Genomic DNA, 17,841 nt, shown 5'->3' on the forward strand with positions numbered 1-17,841 from the left:
TCACTTGGGGAGATTTACTGTATTAGGCCAGACCAATGTTTTATTGACCTATTAAACTCTTGAGCAATATATGGGTCATTGAGCTCCACAATAGGCTATTTTGAGTTGCAGTAGAAGTGAAGGGTTTTTTAAAGTTGGTTATTTAAGCAGTTTTTCTTTTTTTAAAAAACATATTTTACATCAGCATCGTGACCCGTAAATAGGTCAGACACACGGTGATACACGCATGAAATCTTGACGGCAGCCAGCACAGTGGGGCCACTTGACAAATGACTCACTTCCACGGATACATTACGTGCTCTTCCCTTTGCTCACACACAGGCGCCAAGCTCCCTGGTGTTCTGTCTTTTCTGCGCCTGCGCTCCGCCTCCACTCAAAAGACGACTGGTCTGTGTTGTTATGGAGTGCAGACAGGCACGTGAGCAGTTCTACGTCATCGTAAACACCAGCGGGCGACATGGCGGCTCCTGCAGCTGGCAAGGTACTGAAATAAAACCCACACAGAAGCGATTTAACACAACGTAGGAGCCATTTATTACAATAGAAAGAGGGTATCGGTAGCAGGAAGATCACAGATTGAACACTTGTGGAGTTGTTGAAACAAATTGTGTTTAAGATGAACACGTAAACCCGTGGTGAGGTTTTATAGTGTTTAACATGCATTTTATGAAATAAAAAAGGCTTTTTTGTTTAAAATAGGCAGACCCAAGACCATGAAATAAAACAGAAAGAAGTACAATCTGATGTTGTTTTTTCGTGCCATAGAAATGTATGCTTCAGGGTCATACTAGCGATATACGTCACAAATTTAAATAGTAATACAGTTTGTGTTGTGTGGTGGTGCAACGGTAAATCGGAACTGTTTCAAACTGTAAACACATCCGTTTTGAAATTGCTATACCAGTTCCTGAAATGAAACTTTACCGAAAACCCCATTACATAGTAGTGTAGTACTGACTGTTTGTGTTCAACAGACACTGGAAGGAAATGGACAGGATCACGTGTATTCAGAACAGCATTTGTTTCTGACTGTGCTAAACATGTTTTCACGTTTTTCGCTATCACGAGTTTAGCTGGCCGAGTTCTGCTGTAGTAACTGTCTGCACTGAGGTACACAAGCTGGTGGCCTGCCCTTGGTGTACCTCTATTTCAACCGTTTAACAGTCGCTTGCATTGCCAGCATTTAAACACGCTAGGTAATTTTAGGATGTGTAAATAGTGTGCACTGTTGGTTGTCTGAGAAGGTCAAATATTAGTTTTACTTATTAATTATAATCAATGTACGTTTTTAAGTTGTAGATACAGTATGTGTAGTTATATTAATTCCCTGAGCAAATATCTTTTACACAGTGTTTATATAGATTTCAAAAGCTACTACGACTACTAACAATAATTGATAAGTGGTTTTGATATTGGCGGTTTCTGTTATGCCCTTTAGTATTCACACACACAACCATGTGTTTTTATTATTATTATTATTATTATTATTATTATTATTATTATTATTATATCTATGTGTAAACTGTTTGTCAGAACAGAGAGGCGTTTAAAGTCCAGAAAGTCAAAATAAATAACTAGATAATCTGGTGTAGCATCAGGGATTAACTGGATGGATAACCCAACTAATACAGTCTAACAAAATACTGTAAATGTCCACAGACAATGTATTGTTTAGATAAACAGTGATTTGACTGTTTGCTTTAAATTCTATACATTAAGTGTAGCATGCACTGTATGGTTCTGCATGTTACACATGGTGTATTAAAAATGCACACTGAATATTGCTTTTACTATTGGTTCTCGTTTTCTTACAGGTTGTGTATGAGCAAGATGGCATTTTTATTCACTCAAGCACAGAAAGAAATGAAGACCAAGATTCCCTCATTTCAGGCATACTTCGGATTATTGAAAAGGTATACTTGCAATGTTTTAAATACTTCATGTTAGTGATAAATGTTTAAGTGATCTTGGGGATGATTTTAGGATTTCCCATGACACTGGTGGCTACAAGTCATCTTTTAATGTAATGGTAAATGTGACCATAAAAAGAGCAGCAGCCACATACAAACTAAAGTTAGCCACCGGATAGAGGGAATCTGTTTGCAGATACTACCGGAATTAGATCGTAATCTGTCATAGAGACCTTGTGTTACTGAATTGGCACAGGGACTGGGGTGAAGACATCTGGATGAGTGTTTGTTGCCTTTTTGACTGTATTACAAAGGGTAGAGGTTGATATTTTAAGACATACAAGGGTACAATACTAATACAGATATTCTTTTTTTTCCAGGATGGTGAATTAGTGGTGGAATATAAACCACTGGAAGATGGTGTTGATTTATCAAATATGCTTTATGCTGGAAAGGTATACCTAATTTATTCTTTCAAAGAACTAAACAGCTGTTATTGAAATATTGACAGTTGCATTTTATATGCTTTTTATTTCTACAGTTTTCCTAAAATTATGTAATTCTATTTTTTTAAAATTATATTTTGCCTGAATTGTTTCAAATGTTATATATCAGGTATTTTGTTATGTTATTCTTTTACACCGCACAATGCTATATTATACGACCAAAACACTGGCCTTGTTTCTAGGATTCCAGTTCAGTTGTAGAATGGACACAGAGTCCCACAGAAAAGACACAAAAGAATGCAGAACATCAGCACAGCTATGAAGCTGAGTGGGATATGATCAACACCGTCTCCTTCAAAAAGAAACCTTACACAAATGGAGAAGGTGTGTTGAACTTTCATTACCCACTCTCACCCATCAATCACAACGCTTGGCGATTGCAAAGGTTGTTGTATACATATACAGTAGAATTGCTGAGAGATCAGCATGTGTCATGCATTGTGACAAGAAGGCACAGTGAAGAAAATAAATACTAATATAGCATCATCTGTGGCAACACTTGGGAAGGGACTGCAGGTAAAGCAGGGCATTGGCAGTTCTGTCAGTTTAGAAAAAACATCTTTGAGAAAAAATTATATAGTGTGTCTGACAGAATGTCTGCCCAAACCCTCCCAGTTAAACACACGTCAGCACCATATGTCAGAAATTTTGTGGATCACACAGCAGTCTTCTGCGGTGCATCCTGTATATGCAAACCTGCAACCTGCATGAGGCTTTCATGTGTATTCCCCAGAGTGGATTGAACTCGCCTTGGCAATATTATTAGGGATTTAAATCTAACATTATCCCCTAGTATACTCTGTCTAGATGTGCTATGAGGCTGCTAATTTCTATAGATGAGGTGTAAACCAAAGCTTTAGATTACACAGTGAAGTTGGGTTGTTGATCCAGAGTCTCTGAACACATCTAGCCGCTTACAGTGGATATTGACTGTTTTAGAAATATACATATGAATATGCTCCAGGAAACTTCACAGTAACAGTTGCTTTCAAAGCAGTAAATGTAAAGCAAGTAACATTAGGGGTCTTGTACTTTATTTTTACGCTAATAATGACATGTTGTTGTTTCATCACTTTATATTAATAAAATCACTGACCCAAGACTGGTAAAGGTCTGCTAGAATATTAATACAGTCAGGGTAATGTGTGATGTCTAGATTTATTGTTGCAGTATATGTCTTATTTATTATTTATTTATATTTTTTATGTTTAATAAAGTCTAGTAAAATAGTAAACAAACAAACGTCTTGTAATTATTTCAGGGACATCAAACCATGTACATGAAAGAAGCAAATGGGCCTTCTTCTTTAATGTGGTTGACCTCAAAACAATTAAAATAAAGCTGGAGGGCTGGTCACGTCTTGTCTTCTGCCTTAAAGATGAAACTTCCTTACCTGCCCTTCATTTCCATCAAGGAGGCAGTGATTTGTTCATAGATTGCCTTAAGAACTATGTGCTGATGAATGAGTAAGTACTAAAAAAAAAAAAAAAAAAAAAAAAAAAACATTTTTACTTCCTGCGGTTAACAATTAAAGAGATTTGGACAAGTGGTTTTAACAAGAAAACAAGAAAGCCTTATTGAAGTTATTTTAGCTTATGTAGTAGGGGGCATGTATGAAAATGATTGATTCCCAAATGTTTTTAATTCTTTGTGTAATAAGAGCTAAATTGCTCAGGCAGAGCATAAAATATAATTGCACTGAGTTGCATTAAAGTTTAAACAGAAATATTTTGATACCTGGTCCAGTGTGCATATATAGGGGATTTAAAATACTACTATTGCTAAGGCTTGTGTATGCTGAGCACAATGAAAATTACAATTGGGTTAAAATAGACTATAACACACACCCTTTTTGAGGTCCATAGTTCGGTAGGATTAATCTAAATGCCAGTGGATCATTAAAAGGGCCCTTTGATGTAGTTTACATTCTTTTGATGATAATTTTGTTTAGCAAATAGAGGGTTTTGTAAATACTGCTCACATGGCCAGCTAAACAAAGAGTTTGTGAAAAAGGCATGAATGGACATTGTGGATGAGCAATGATTAAGACAGGCAGGTATCCTTATGGTGAGTGACTCATCAGGGCTTATCTGTAGGGTCCTTGTTTATAAATGCCATTAGTGACTGTCAGGGTGGTTTAGTTCCATATGGATGATGCTTTCGATGTTGATCCCAGATAGGCAGACATATGAGTTTACAAAAAAGTAATTGTTCTGGGTTCTTAAAGCTTTTTTTGTTTGCTCCAAAATTACCACAATTTTTTTAAGAATTTTCATTTAGGGCTTGTACTGTATGTACAGCTTTAGAATGTACCTTTATGACTATAATAGATGTTTTTTTTTATTTTTTCTTAATTGCCTACAGTGTTTTTCAGTAGTAGTATTTTAAAGGAGTTTAATTCTAAATTCTGCAGACATTTTGATCTTGATTTCAGTCTCCTTAAATGTTTTAACCATAGTGTTAGAATGCAGAAATTATTTGATTTAGTAGCACTTATGAATGTGTAGTTTGGAATGCAGTTATCAGAAAAGTGTCCCTGTTAAACTAGAAAGCATTTTTTTCTGACTTAATTTAAATGTTTTCTTTTTATGGTTTAGCTTTAAAGCTTTCTTATAAACTGTCTGCAGTTTTGCATGTTGAAAAGGCCTTCATTCGCTTTGCTAGCTGAATGAATGACTTGCCCTTTGCCAATCCCACTGACTGCAGTAGAAATGAGATGTGATTGTTCATTAACTACTGACTCCTCCAAAGACCTTATACAATCCCTTGCCTACCTCTTAGAAGGAAATGTCACGTCCGATATCACATCACCTCATACTTGCCATCCTGTCATATCTAAGCTTGAAAAACAGATAGCAGGTATTAAAGTTCTTATCACTGGCTTTAATAATGAAATTGTAAGGATTAGTTGCTGGTGGGATAAATCAGCCTTAGTCTTACTTATGTTTGACATGAGTATAATATCTTAGTTGCCGGATTTAAAATAACAGTACCTTCATTAGCACTGGAATTAATTATACAATGCCTATTAAAGTTCATTGTTTGCTAATGGAGCTACCAGAGCCACAGTGATATTGCATATTTCAGTGTTAAATTGTGTTCATACTTTGAATTAGAAAGCAAGGCCTCTGTTGAAAGTTCAACTGGGAATTGCTAAACTCAGTTTGAAGAAGAGGAAGACCAATGCTTGGTTAAATTCCAGTGCTGATCAAAAACTGCCTGGTAAATGTAATTCAGAAAGTCTTCAAGTCACCAAACCTCTCAATCTCATTAATTACGTATTATATCAACTCTTAAGAGGAAGACCAATGCTTGGTTAAATTCCAGTACTGATCAAAAACTGCCTGGTAAATGTAATTCAGAAAGTCTTCAAGTCACCAAACCTCTCGATCTCATTAACTACGTATTATATCAACTCTGCTGCAAAAACAAGCAATGTAAACAGTCTTTCTGTAGGTTAGACAATATAAGAACAGAAGCTTGTGGCTGAGGGAATAGGCCTGAAATAGAAGTAACTGCCATACATGTCTTCACAGTATTCACTGGTCATTTCCCCATTTTTACTGGGCTGTATTGTGTAGTTTGTCGTTGGTGTTTCCTCCTGTAGCACACTAACCTCACCGTAAGGAATTTACAAGTTTATTGCAGTGTGCAGGGGATAACCTGGACGTACTCCATGTACAAATGACTTGTTTTTGAGAGAGGCAGTGTATTGAAACTTGAGACTTAAAACCAATGCATCATCTTATTTGTGTGAAAGATTTTCCAGGAAGAGCCAGTTTGTGAAACTTATTTATAACATTTAAACTTAAATAACATGCATGCAATCTTATAATACAAAAATGTTCTCAAATGTATAACTTTAACATTTATAAATGTATAACTCTTATCCTACAACCCATACTTATACCTTGAGTGCTAATTATTACATAACAGGAATAGGAACTGGATACCATTCTAGACTCTAACACTGGAGTATATCTGTGAAGTAGATATAGTGAAGCCGGGTGCCGTCCTGTATGTCACGCTTCACACATGTTTGCATATATCTGGAAAACCACATATGCAATTGTTATGAATCTTGGTATTAATATTGTTTAGCATAACTTATTGAGAGCATCAGATTTTGGGTATGCAAAAGGGTGCCTCTAACTGAACAGCTTACATTTTTGCATATAGTATGTCTGGAGAACTGCTTATCCAGTTGTCACAGCACTTGGTATTAACATTATTTAGCATAAGCTATTGAGAATGTCCGATTCTGCGGATGTACTGTAGGGGGTGTCTGTCTGTCTGTCTCTCTGTCTGTATCTGCATTAATATATGTGGAGAATCGCTTATCAAACTGATCAAATATTTCATTGGTAATTTGAATTCTGTATGATTCTGTAGATAATGTTAAATTATGTCAAGGTCATCAACAGTGATTTATTTCCCATTAGGTCTCTACTTGATGAAAGAGTTTTAATTGTCAGCAACTGCAACAAGGCTCTTTCTCAGTCCTTTGAGAACTTGTTTGATGATACCACGTTTGGCCTTGTTCAAGTAGGTGCTCTTCTTCTTTATATGCATAGGCGGCATGGCTCTGCCAGGTTCAATGTAATGTAACTGCTGTTTATTACTGCTGGTTAAAAAACAAAACAACAAAAACATTAGTGTTCAGAATCCTGGGATTGTTTTATTTATTTTTTTTATTAAATTTGACTCGCTCTGTCAACACACAAGTATCTTTGTAAAATAATATGTTAAATTAGTGTCTGTTAACTGGTTTAAAATTAAGGCTATTACCCTTTAGTGGGAGTTCTTAACTGAATGTACGTTTCGTTCGCACCAACTCATTTTATCTAATTCTGTGTATTGGAATCCCACAAGATTAAAGAGATTGTAGCTAACAAAATAATCATTCATTCACTGTATAGCTCTCAAATGGTTTGAAACACTGCTATGTAATTTGGTACCCATCTCTACCTTAGCCATCTATTTTAATAACCTTCATTTGCTAGTTGGCTAAACTGGTGAATGAAGTGTGTCCCTTGCTCCTGTATTGTTTTTGGCTGTCACTTTTTTTGCAAGAGGTTTCTTATATTGCATAGCAATTAAAATATTGTTTGGCTTTGACCTTAAGTACATTTAGCTAATAAAATGAATCCAGTTAATCCTATGTACAACCATATATATTCCTGAATGAGAGAGGCACATGTTATGTTAAGCATACATTAAAATTGTAATGGTATTTTTTTCATGGCTTTTATAAACCCTGAGCATATCTTGCACTCTTTTTTCCTTGCTGTGCATTCCATTAAAGGAATGTTTCCAGCACATCTGAGTTGCTTATGGCAGTTTGAAAAGCAACTGTAAACCTTCTCCAACAGTTTCAAATCAATTACTGTTTAAAAATTCACCTTTACCATAACGTATAGGAAAACCTGAGACCAACAAAATGATAGCAATATATATTGGGTAAGATTTACTGGAATTATGTTGTTAGCACAGTGTACTTTAACCTGGTTCTTTGCTGTTTTATTTTTTTTTCCAGAAATTTAGGAAAGATCCTTACACAACAACAATGGGAGGCTTTTCTAAAGTTACCAACTACTTATTTGATGCATTTAGAGGGGCTGATGTTGAACACCAACAACGACCAGCTGCAGAAATGGCAGACATTCTGAATGAGGTCATTCCAGGGCTTGAAATCAACCACCAGGAGGAGCCAGGCTTTGAAGTAATCAAAAGAGTAAGCCAGTCCTTTTTATAAGGAGTAAACATTTATTCTCATCAGCTGCACGATTAATTTTTAATGGCCTTTATCCTTTACCCTGTATATCACTTGCAGTACCCATGGAAACAACTTTTGCTTTTTTAAAAGCCTTAGCAGCTTGCTAAGTATGTCTCTGATTGTTTTCAGATTCCAGCCTGCATCACAGAGCTGAAGTCCATGCTTGTGATCTATGTAGCATAGGATGTAAGACTTTTCTAGTGTTTGGAGTAGTCACTGATAGCTGAATTCTTTGTCTGTTAATTCACAGAAACCATGCTCTTGAGAATTCCAAGAAAGCATATGATAATAATGCAGACAGATGAAGCCGGACACAGTATGTTTGGGCTGAAATCAGTATGCCATCAGACACTTCATTTATACAAAATAAATAAATAAAAAGGAGTTAAAATGTGTATTTGAAGGCTACTTGCATTAGTTTCTTGTAATGTCTATAGAGACCTGCAGTGTTGTAAGCTTGCTTTGAACTTATTGATTGACATTGTTCATCATAGCTGGGAAAAATCGAATGCAAATCACAAAACCAAACTTGTAAAAACAGTTTGAAATTTTGTATTTCTGTTAGATCATCTGGAAAGGCTTTATTGCCTTTATTCATGGGTTAAACTTTATAGATGGCACAACCCTGCAAACTGGCTTGCAGAGAGACAAGCAATAGTAGTAACTTGTCTGCATATTTCAGATTGATTTGGGCACAAAGCCAGATGTTCAGAGAAGAGAACCAGTTTCTGTTGAAGACTGGAATAAGAATATGGACACAGAAGGAAGAATACAAAATGTTCATGATTTAAAGCAAAGAATTTTCAATGGGGTAATTGTATTTGTTTTTATAAACCCTATATATTTTTTTTTTTATCCAACTTGATTGATCCAAAACTATATAGACTTGTAATTAAATAAAATATTTAAGCCAAAGGGCATTACAGCACTCAGGCAGTAACATAAACTAAGCTATATTTAATTCTTACAGTATGGAAAAACTGTGCATTTCATGGTTTGCATTGTTGCATTGTAAATTCTTCAGCAAGTACTTCTGCTTGCAAACAAATATATTGCATTAAGAATGGTCAAGTTATTTTTATTGGGGGAGTTTGTTTGACTCCCGTCCATTAGTTATCTGTGAATGGAACCCACAGTTTTTTCTTTAAGGGCAATCAAAGGTGGTGTTTCTTGCTGTGTAAGCAAGCAGTACATTTCCTACTGAAGAATTCAAGTTTGACTACAATTTTGTGCCAGAGAGCTTGCTATTGACCTTAAGAGTTGTTTACAGCTGCTGACTGTCGGAAAACTCTTAAAGAATTACACCCCCAGTAGAGGTCACCGTAGACACTGATGTATGCATCTTGTAAGGGAAAGTCAGGGGGTATAAGTCCAAAGGCTAAATCAAATAGGTGTTCCTAGCTCTGTCCCTCGTCTGTTATGGGGTAACAGAGGGTAAGTGGGTAACCTTGTAGTTTGATGCCTACCTTGTAACAGTCTCACAAAATAATGTAACAGCAGATTATTAAAAAAACAACAGATTTTGTTCTAGGGTGGTTAGGCTATTGATTGTAATTTAGTCTGTTATTTTTTTTTTCTTTTGCTGTATTAATAAATAGCTGTTGCCTCCTTAGGGACTTTGCCATGCAGTAAGAAAAGAGGCTTGGAAATTTTTGCTGGGTTATTTTCCTTGGAACAGCACGAGAGACGACAGAAAGGTTTCGCAAAAAAGAAAAATGTGAGTATTTATGTATTTTCTGTGACAGTAGTAGAATGGTTGCAAAAAACTGCACTATAGAGTTTACAAGTCATTAAACCATTGTGACATGTATGTTTGTGTTAAACCAGTCTGCCCATGCCACTGGGTCTGTGCATAGTTCACTTGTTCTATTTTCTGTACTTCAATAGTACAAAAACAAAGCCACTAATAATCTAATTTATTTCTTAATTAGTGACGAGTACTTCAGAATGAAACTCCAGTGGAAATCAGTCAGTGAAGAGCAAGAAAAAAGAAATTCAAGATTAAGAGATTATAGAAGCCTCATAGGTAATGATGAATCATTTGAAGTAATGCCATTTTTTTTGACAAACTATGACATAAAACAAAAAGCAATATCAGGCTATTTTGGTATCTCTAAACTGTGATAGACAGGAATGAGTTTAATACTACGCTATATTTCAGCATATGAGTTCTGCTGATTTTACATTGTTTGAACTCACTGACTGCAATGCAGCCCTTTATTCAGTTCTTCAGATTATTAATCTATACAGTATTTTCTGGTGCTGTTTAGAAGTGTGGTTTAGTTATCACGCTTTGTGGTTTCCTCTCACAATGATTCAGATAGATAGACTTGATGCTGACTTTGGCATTTGAAAGTATTTAAATACTTTACATAAATCACCTTATTAAGCTGTCTGCGTTTGCCAAAATGCCACTGGATTGATATCATGATAACTCATTTTATAACATTTTGAGTGAAAGCTTTTCTAAACTTGACTATAGCCTTTTTAGTCCTATTTGCTTTTAACAGGCTGCAAATGGAGCTCAAATTCTCCTTTGTAACGAAAATATATTCTGCTTTAGTTTCTGTTCATCTCAATGAAGGACAGTGTTTGACAGTTCTTGGAAAGAGGAAAAATGAACATTGCTTGCCATAATAACATATACACAGCCTAGACGTTTTGAACGTATTGATCTGTGTCCAGTCCTTGCAGCATAATGCCGTTAGGTTGGACAGTAATTGTGGTTTATCGGTGTAGAGACAATATATTCCTTGGCCTTTGTTAGGCTCTGAGAATAATTTTGCATTTATAATAAGTGTTGTGGTAGTTCAGTTCTATAAATGTGTCAATTGTATTAATTGTTTCGAACTGGAAGTCTTCATTGAAATATATTTCTAGACCAAACATTTGTCATTGAACTTAAGTTTCTTTTAGCATTTCTAAATGTATAACTGTGGACAGTATGTTGGCGATGTCAACATAACAGTGACCAAAACTGCTTCACTGTTCATCGCTGAGCTGTGTGGTTCTGTGTGTAATGTGTATTTAGATACCAAAATAAAACTTATTTTGACCCAATGCAAAGCAAAATGTTTTATTTCTGTACATGTTTTTCTGCTCCACAATTTATGAAACTACAGGGAAAAAGATAATATGCTAAATAATCATTGTGTATGTTTCTAGAGAAAGATGTAAACAGAACAGACCGAACCAACACGTTTTATGAAGGTCCAGATAACCCAGGACTTATTTTACTTCACGATATTCTGATGACATACTGTATGTATGATTTTGATCTTGGTAAGTCTTAAATTGTATGTTCATTGTACCCTCACATTGTTCTGGACACAGTGTCACTAGTAGTTAAGATAAGAAATTAAACCTGTGCTTTTCTATTTGTATTTTTGAATTTACTAATAGACGTATAATGAAGTGTGATCATGCCTAGAACTTTAAAAAATGTGAAACCTTTTTTGATTTTGAAAAAACAGAATTAACATAGATGACATCCAAGTGGTAAAATTAATATAAATGACTCGTTACTTGTTTTAATAAGTCTGCTGCCACCACTTCACATCAGACACCATGTGTTAAGAAAAACATAACTGTCTGGTTTCAGTACATGTCCTGGAGTAGTAGATTTTGTTCTCTTTGCGTGACGATGAATTTCACTTTAATGGTGATGTTTTGTTTTTTCTGTCCCCCCCCCCCCCCCCCCCCACAAGGGTATGTTCAGGGAATGAGTGATTTACTTTCTCCAATTCTTTATGTAATGGAAAATGAAGTGGATGCCTTCTGGTGCTTTGTGTCCTTCATGGATCAGATGGTAAGGTCTTATAATAGGTAAATCAGCTTACCATCATCAGTGCCAGTTTTGCTCAGTTGCATTTGAATCACAGACAACTGCGCATGCGTTTATTCATATACAGTATGTGCCTATTCGGGGAGTTTTCGGGTTTAACCCGAATGCAGAAAAAACATTCGTGGGGGGGTGGGGGGAGGATGAAATCGGGTTAAATTGGGTAAAACCTGAAGATCGGATGCCTTAATTATACATTAAAGGAATACTTAAATTCTATGTATTTATTTATTTTTAAGCACCATAATTTTGAGGAGCAGATGCAGGGGATGAAGACCCAGTTGATTCAGCTCAGCAATTTACTGCGCTTGCTAGACCTTGCATTCTGGAATTACCTTGGTAAGGGGATGAAGCTTTACTTTGTGGATTCTCTGTAATAGGCACTTTCAAATATTATTATAGTTCCATATGCTACTAAATATCTTTATCAATATGAGCAGTAGTGTATTTGATTCTGAAACACTCAAGTAGCTTTTGCACGGTTGATAAAAACAAAAAAAAATGAAAACCTTGGTTGCTTAATTCTGAAAGCATTGTCTGCAAAGATGACATGTTAAGGTTTGCATTATAATTGACTGAAATTCCATGTGCTGCTGGAGTGGTGGAGATTTATACTTAATTGCATGATACTTCAGAGAACAGCTGGAGATTTGGAATGTATGATTAGTGTGTTTTTTTAAAATTGAGAATGTACGGAATTGCTCAAATTAAGGTTTTGTCAACGGATATCAATTTTTAGATCTGACCTTGATTTGCTGTTTGGTGAATCTCTGGTCAAAACTTACGCTTCAAGTTAGTTTAGAGTTTGATTGTTCTGATTGTTCATTGCATAGTTTAAAATATTCAGAAGCTAAATCGCTGTTTGTCTTATTGCACAGAATCGCAAGATTCAGGGTACCTCTACTTCTGTTTCCGGTGGCTTCTAATCCACTTCAAACGGGAATTCAGCTTCCAGGATGTACTGCGGCTATGGGAGGTGAGAGTCCACTGTCAGCCAAGAATTAGAGTTAGAGCTGTGGAGACACATGTTTTATACTCGATTAATGGGAGCAACCTTTATCCATCACACAGAGGGGAAGCAATTTAGGCCCAATTGCGTCTTCTTTATACAGCAAAACAGTGTTAAAACTATAACATACTTTAATGTAATGAACATTTATTATTGGTGCATAGTTGCTACTCCAGTTACTACTTCTGGCAGTTTGGGCATGTTTATTTTAGTTTTTTTTCCTCTTATGATTTGTGGAACCCTTCAGTGCTTGAAGGTTAGTTTTATTTTGCGAGAGGCACGTGATCTATGCATCAAAAATAATAATAAACCCTAAAACCTCTTTTTACAATATTTTTGTTAAAGGTGATGTGGACAGGATTACCTTGCCAAAACTTCCACCTGCTTGTTTGCTGTGCCATATTGGATTCTGAGAAACAGAAAATAATGGATGAACATTACGGATTTAATGAAATTCTCAAGGTAGTAATAACATTGGTGTAGTCTTAATTTTGTATTATTTAATTATTGTTTGTATTTACCTTTCTGTTGAAGTGTGTTCTTCAGGGTCTGTGGTGTTCAGTGGGTTAATGCACTAGTTCTAAATTCCAGTCTGACTGTATAGCAGATTACATCACAAATGTACAGTTTGCCATTATTGTCACCAACGATCTGTCAGTACAATTGACCCTAATCTTTTCATGAACAATGCATTCACCATATACATCGTCAATGCTTTCTCATTTATATTGTCAGTATTTTACAAACACAAGGCATGCAGTTCTTTTTGTTTCACATATCAGTTACAAAAGAAATACATAGGTTATAGTCTTTTTCTTTTTGTTTATACCTACTTCAGATTTTCACTTTTAGTTTGCTGCTTTCTGAATTTTATAGTTCACTTTTATCATAGCACATCAACGAGCTTTCCATGAAATTGGACGTGGAAGAAGTACTTCGCAAAGCTGAGGCCATCTGTTTTCAGATAAAAAATTGCAAGGTATGTTGATTTGTATTGTTTGAGGAAAATATTATGTTTCACATGTATCTTTTTACTTCATTCTTTTCTTTTTACACATTGTGCATATAGGGAATCTTTTTATTTGTACACAGTGCACTCATGTCTAGTTCCTGATGGTGCTTGCAGTGCATTGGTTTAATGAGAGGGGGAAATCCTTATCAATTTGTGTTTGTTTTAGGATTTACCTTATGCAGTTCGTGAGATCCTGGAAGTGATACCTGACACAGCTGCTCCTGCAGGAGAGATATGCGAACATGGAGCACTTGATACCAGGAGCCCACCTAATGCAACTTGCACAGATGAGTTACAGCCAAACTCTGTGCCAAATGGAAGAGACGGAAATTCAGGGCGCAGGGAGACTGCACAACATGTTTACAAATTGGCACATATATAGAACTGGAAAACTAAGCAGTTTTTATACCAACAACATTTTGTTTTACCCACCAACCTCAAACATAAAGGTTTGATTATAAATATTTGGTTTTCAAAGGTGGTAATTTAAATAAGTTTCTTATACTTTGGCACTATTGATTATGGGAAAAAAAGGATCAACAAAGATTGAAGATCTGATTATTTTTGTAATTACTTGTACCATTGTGTCCTTTCATTCAAAATCAGCATTCCTTTTCGCTTATTGATGCTACATATATTTCTTACTATAAAGAAAGTGGGGGTTCGGATCAGGTTGATTTTTTTTTTTTAAATGTTCTGAACCATGTAAAAATATATTTTAAATCTTGTTAAGTCTAACAAAGTTGATCAGATTTGTATAAAAATAAAAAAGGGTTAAAAGAGAGCAGTTGTAATAATCATGGAATGGTATAATCATGGACAAGAACAGTTTTGATGCTAAATGTAAGGTGCAAATGACAGTATTGCATTTGGAAATGTTGATTTGAAGACACATACAAATCATTCTAAAGACCACAATCATTAATGTTTTATCTTAGCGCAAGAATACAAAAGTGAAGTTGCTTACACATTTGAACTGCACAGCCTGATGATATTATTAAATTTGTTTTTTGTTTTAATCAAAAGTAATATATATATTATATATATATATATATATATATATATGTTTTTATATATATATAGTATAAAACATATGCTCAGTTATTCTCAGAAATTCCTTTACATTGTGGTATAAGTATAAAGTATAATTATTTGACCATCTATAAATTAGTTATTGAAAAGCAGGGTACAGTGTGTATTTGGATATGTACAGGTGTATATGCTCAATGAACTTGCTGTATGTGTTTGATCATTCTTTTGATAGAGAAAAATGTTAGGCTTACATACCTACTTTTACTTGGTTTGTATGCTTTGTATGATAGTGTCACAGTGTTCACCTGTAATTTTCCATTGATAAAGCTTACAATTGAGATGGTTTTAAGTGGCTTCGACAATGTGTAAACAGCGTTTGTAGTGTTGGCAGGTCAAAGTTGTTAGAACTGTCGAGGTAAACATTTTCTTCAACAGAGTTTGCAGACTACCCGTGAATATGCAAACTAACTTAAAAATAAATGAAGCAAAGCAACTACTGCAACCATTTTTCTTGTAACTTCAAACTTTTGTAACTGTATGCCATCATACTACATTTTGTTTAAAATACATGGTACATCAAACCACTTTAGGCAGGATGTGCACGCGTTGTAGTGTTGCAGCTAGCGCTTGTCTCTTGATCTGACTCTGATGTTGCATATATTACTGACCAGACAGCTTTCTCTAACACACACGACTTGGGAGCAGCTTGCAGAAGGGCGCTGAAGTATTAAAAAAAATAAATAATAAATAAGGCAACAAAGAAAAGGCTGTTGACTGAAATCTCTTTAATCTGTTCATAAGACATCATCAGATTCATAAAGAGGTATCTAAGGCATACTCCCATTTCCAGACTTTTTCATATCCTGCCCCACAGGAAATTGCTTCACTTTTATGATAGCTTTTAGTTCCCTGTAATGTTTTTTCTTATCTTTTTTTCACTAGAAGAAATGTGCCTGCATTTGTTTGTTAAAAATAGAATGTTTTTTTTTTTGTATTTAAAGATTGAATAAAACCATAAACAAATTTTTTATATATTCATATATATATATATAAATATATATATATATATATATATATATATATATATATATATATATATATATATATATATATATATATATATATATATAGACAAGAAACACTAATAGTAAATGACAATACTATGTACATCTGGCCATGGTCCCAGGATGCAGGTGGTGTGGTCTAATGTTGAAGGTGGCAGGTGATAGGATACTGACCATCACCCTGAGTGACCTTGAAGAGATTTTGTAGGCTTCTTATGCTTGTCATTTACTTTGCAAAATTATAAAAGTATCTCCAGACTGAAAATTATATATTTGAAATTTTGGAGAATTTATTGATTGCTGCATACTGGAAAATATGTTATTGTAGATCACCAAGACTTACTGTATGTAAAAACCCAAACAAAATGCTGGACAAAATTATGATATAGGAACTGCTCTCGTAGTTAAAACTGTATTAAGAGGCATGTCTCTCACATGGCTGCAATCTGGAGAGCCTTTAAAAAACTTTTGCAGTGCCAGCTGGTGCTCTGTGTTTTAAGTTTTTTTCTTACCAATTTGTTCAATATTTTCTTTACAAGTTTTACTAGGTCTTTGTCTCCATAAAAGTGTTGAAGCGAAAGTTATAGACGGGTATTCTTCTGTGACTGTGATACAAGTAAATGAAAGTCTAATGGAAAAAAAAAATAAAGCAGCAAGACTGAGTGAAGTATGGGCTAGTTTGATAAATTTGGCCACAATCCTTGGTAATACTGAATTTTGGAAAGCCTTTCTGATATTAAATCAGTGGAGGAACAGAATAGTGGTATGTTGTTGAACACCACATCCCTGAGCAGCATTGGGAGTTTTCCGCGAACTGGAGCTTTATAACTTATATAAATAAACAGATAGATTTCACCTTTAAAAGTGACGTTGATCAAATCTGCCCACTTCTTTTCACAATTTAAAATAGGGCTCGAGTTCATCTTAGTTGTAAAGGATCATTAATCTTTTGATCAAATCAAACACCCCACAGTTCATAGGAGGCAGTGTGGTCCAGTGGTTAAAATCCAGGGCTTGTAACTAGAAGATCACTGATTTAAATCCCACCTATGCCACTGACTGACTACTGCATGACCCTGAGCAAGTCACTTAACCTCCTTGTGCTCCATCCTGTGGATGAGATGTTAAATCAGTGTCCTATTGTAAGTGACTGCATATAATGCACAGTTCACAGCCTACCTCTGTAAAGCACTTTGTGATGGTGGTCTATATATATATATATATGTATATATATATATATATATATATATATATATATATATATAGATATATTATATATATATATAGTTTTTTTTTTTTTTTTTTTTTTTTTTCTGACTAAAAACATGAAAAAACTCAGTAAGGTTATTGAGTTCATGATTTAAACACTGGCTATATTTATGTCATCCACAGTTTTAGATCATGGATAGACCCAGATGAGTCTGCAAGGTGTTTAAATTGTTCCAGAGCAATGCTGGCTCTTCAGAGATATGTACACTAAATGTTTTTCTATTTTTTTTTTGTCCCTGCATGTCTTGCAAAGTGGCTGAGAGATCTGCAAGTGGGAGCTCATTAGATTAAAGTGCAATTAAATGTCGGTGTGAATAGCTTACTAAAATCTGTGTTACAACCCTTGTTTGGGATGCAAAGAAAGCTGGGGGTTGGAAGCACAATTCAGTTATCTGAAAATAGAATCGTTTATAAAGGATTAA

The 17,841-nt window shown here is 35.0% G+C and overlaps 1 protein-coding gene across 1 annotated transcript; it reads left to right on the forward strand.

Annotated features, from left to right (window-relative positions):
• Positions 1-379: 379 nt before the first annotated feature.
• LOC121318036 (TBC1 domain family member 15-like) lies at positions 380-15,042 on the forward strand. The gene is made up of 17 exons (XM_041254241.1): positions 380-481; positions 1,815-1,913; positions 2,291-2,365; positions 2,599-2,740; positions 3,678-3,882; positions 6,859-6,961; positions 7,953-8,150; positions 8,875-9,003; positions 9,806-9,909; positions 10,124-10,218; positions 11,358-11,474; positions 11,900-12,000; positions 12,273-12,372; positions 12,912-13,009; positions 13,388-13,504; positions 13,935-14,021; positions 14,221-15,042. Exons 1-17 carry the CDS (start codon positions 458-460, stop codon positions 14,434-14,436), a joined length of 2,010 nt encoding a protein of 669 aa, XP_041110175.1. The 5' UTR covers positions 380-457; the 3' UTR covers positions 14,437-15,042.
• The last annotated feature ends 2,799 nt before the right edge of the window (positions 15,043-17,841 follow it).

Source organism: Polyodon spathula, chromosome 7 (assembly GCF_017654505.1).
Source record: "Polyodon spathula isolate WHYD16114869_AA chromosome 7, ASM1765450v1, whole genome shotgun sequence".
Classification (NCBI taxonomy): Eukaryota; Metazoa; Chordata; class Actinopteri; order Acipenseriformes; family Polyodontidae; genus Polyodon; species Polyodon spathula.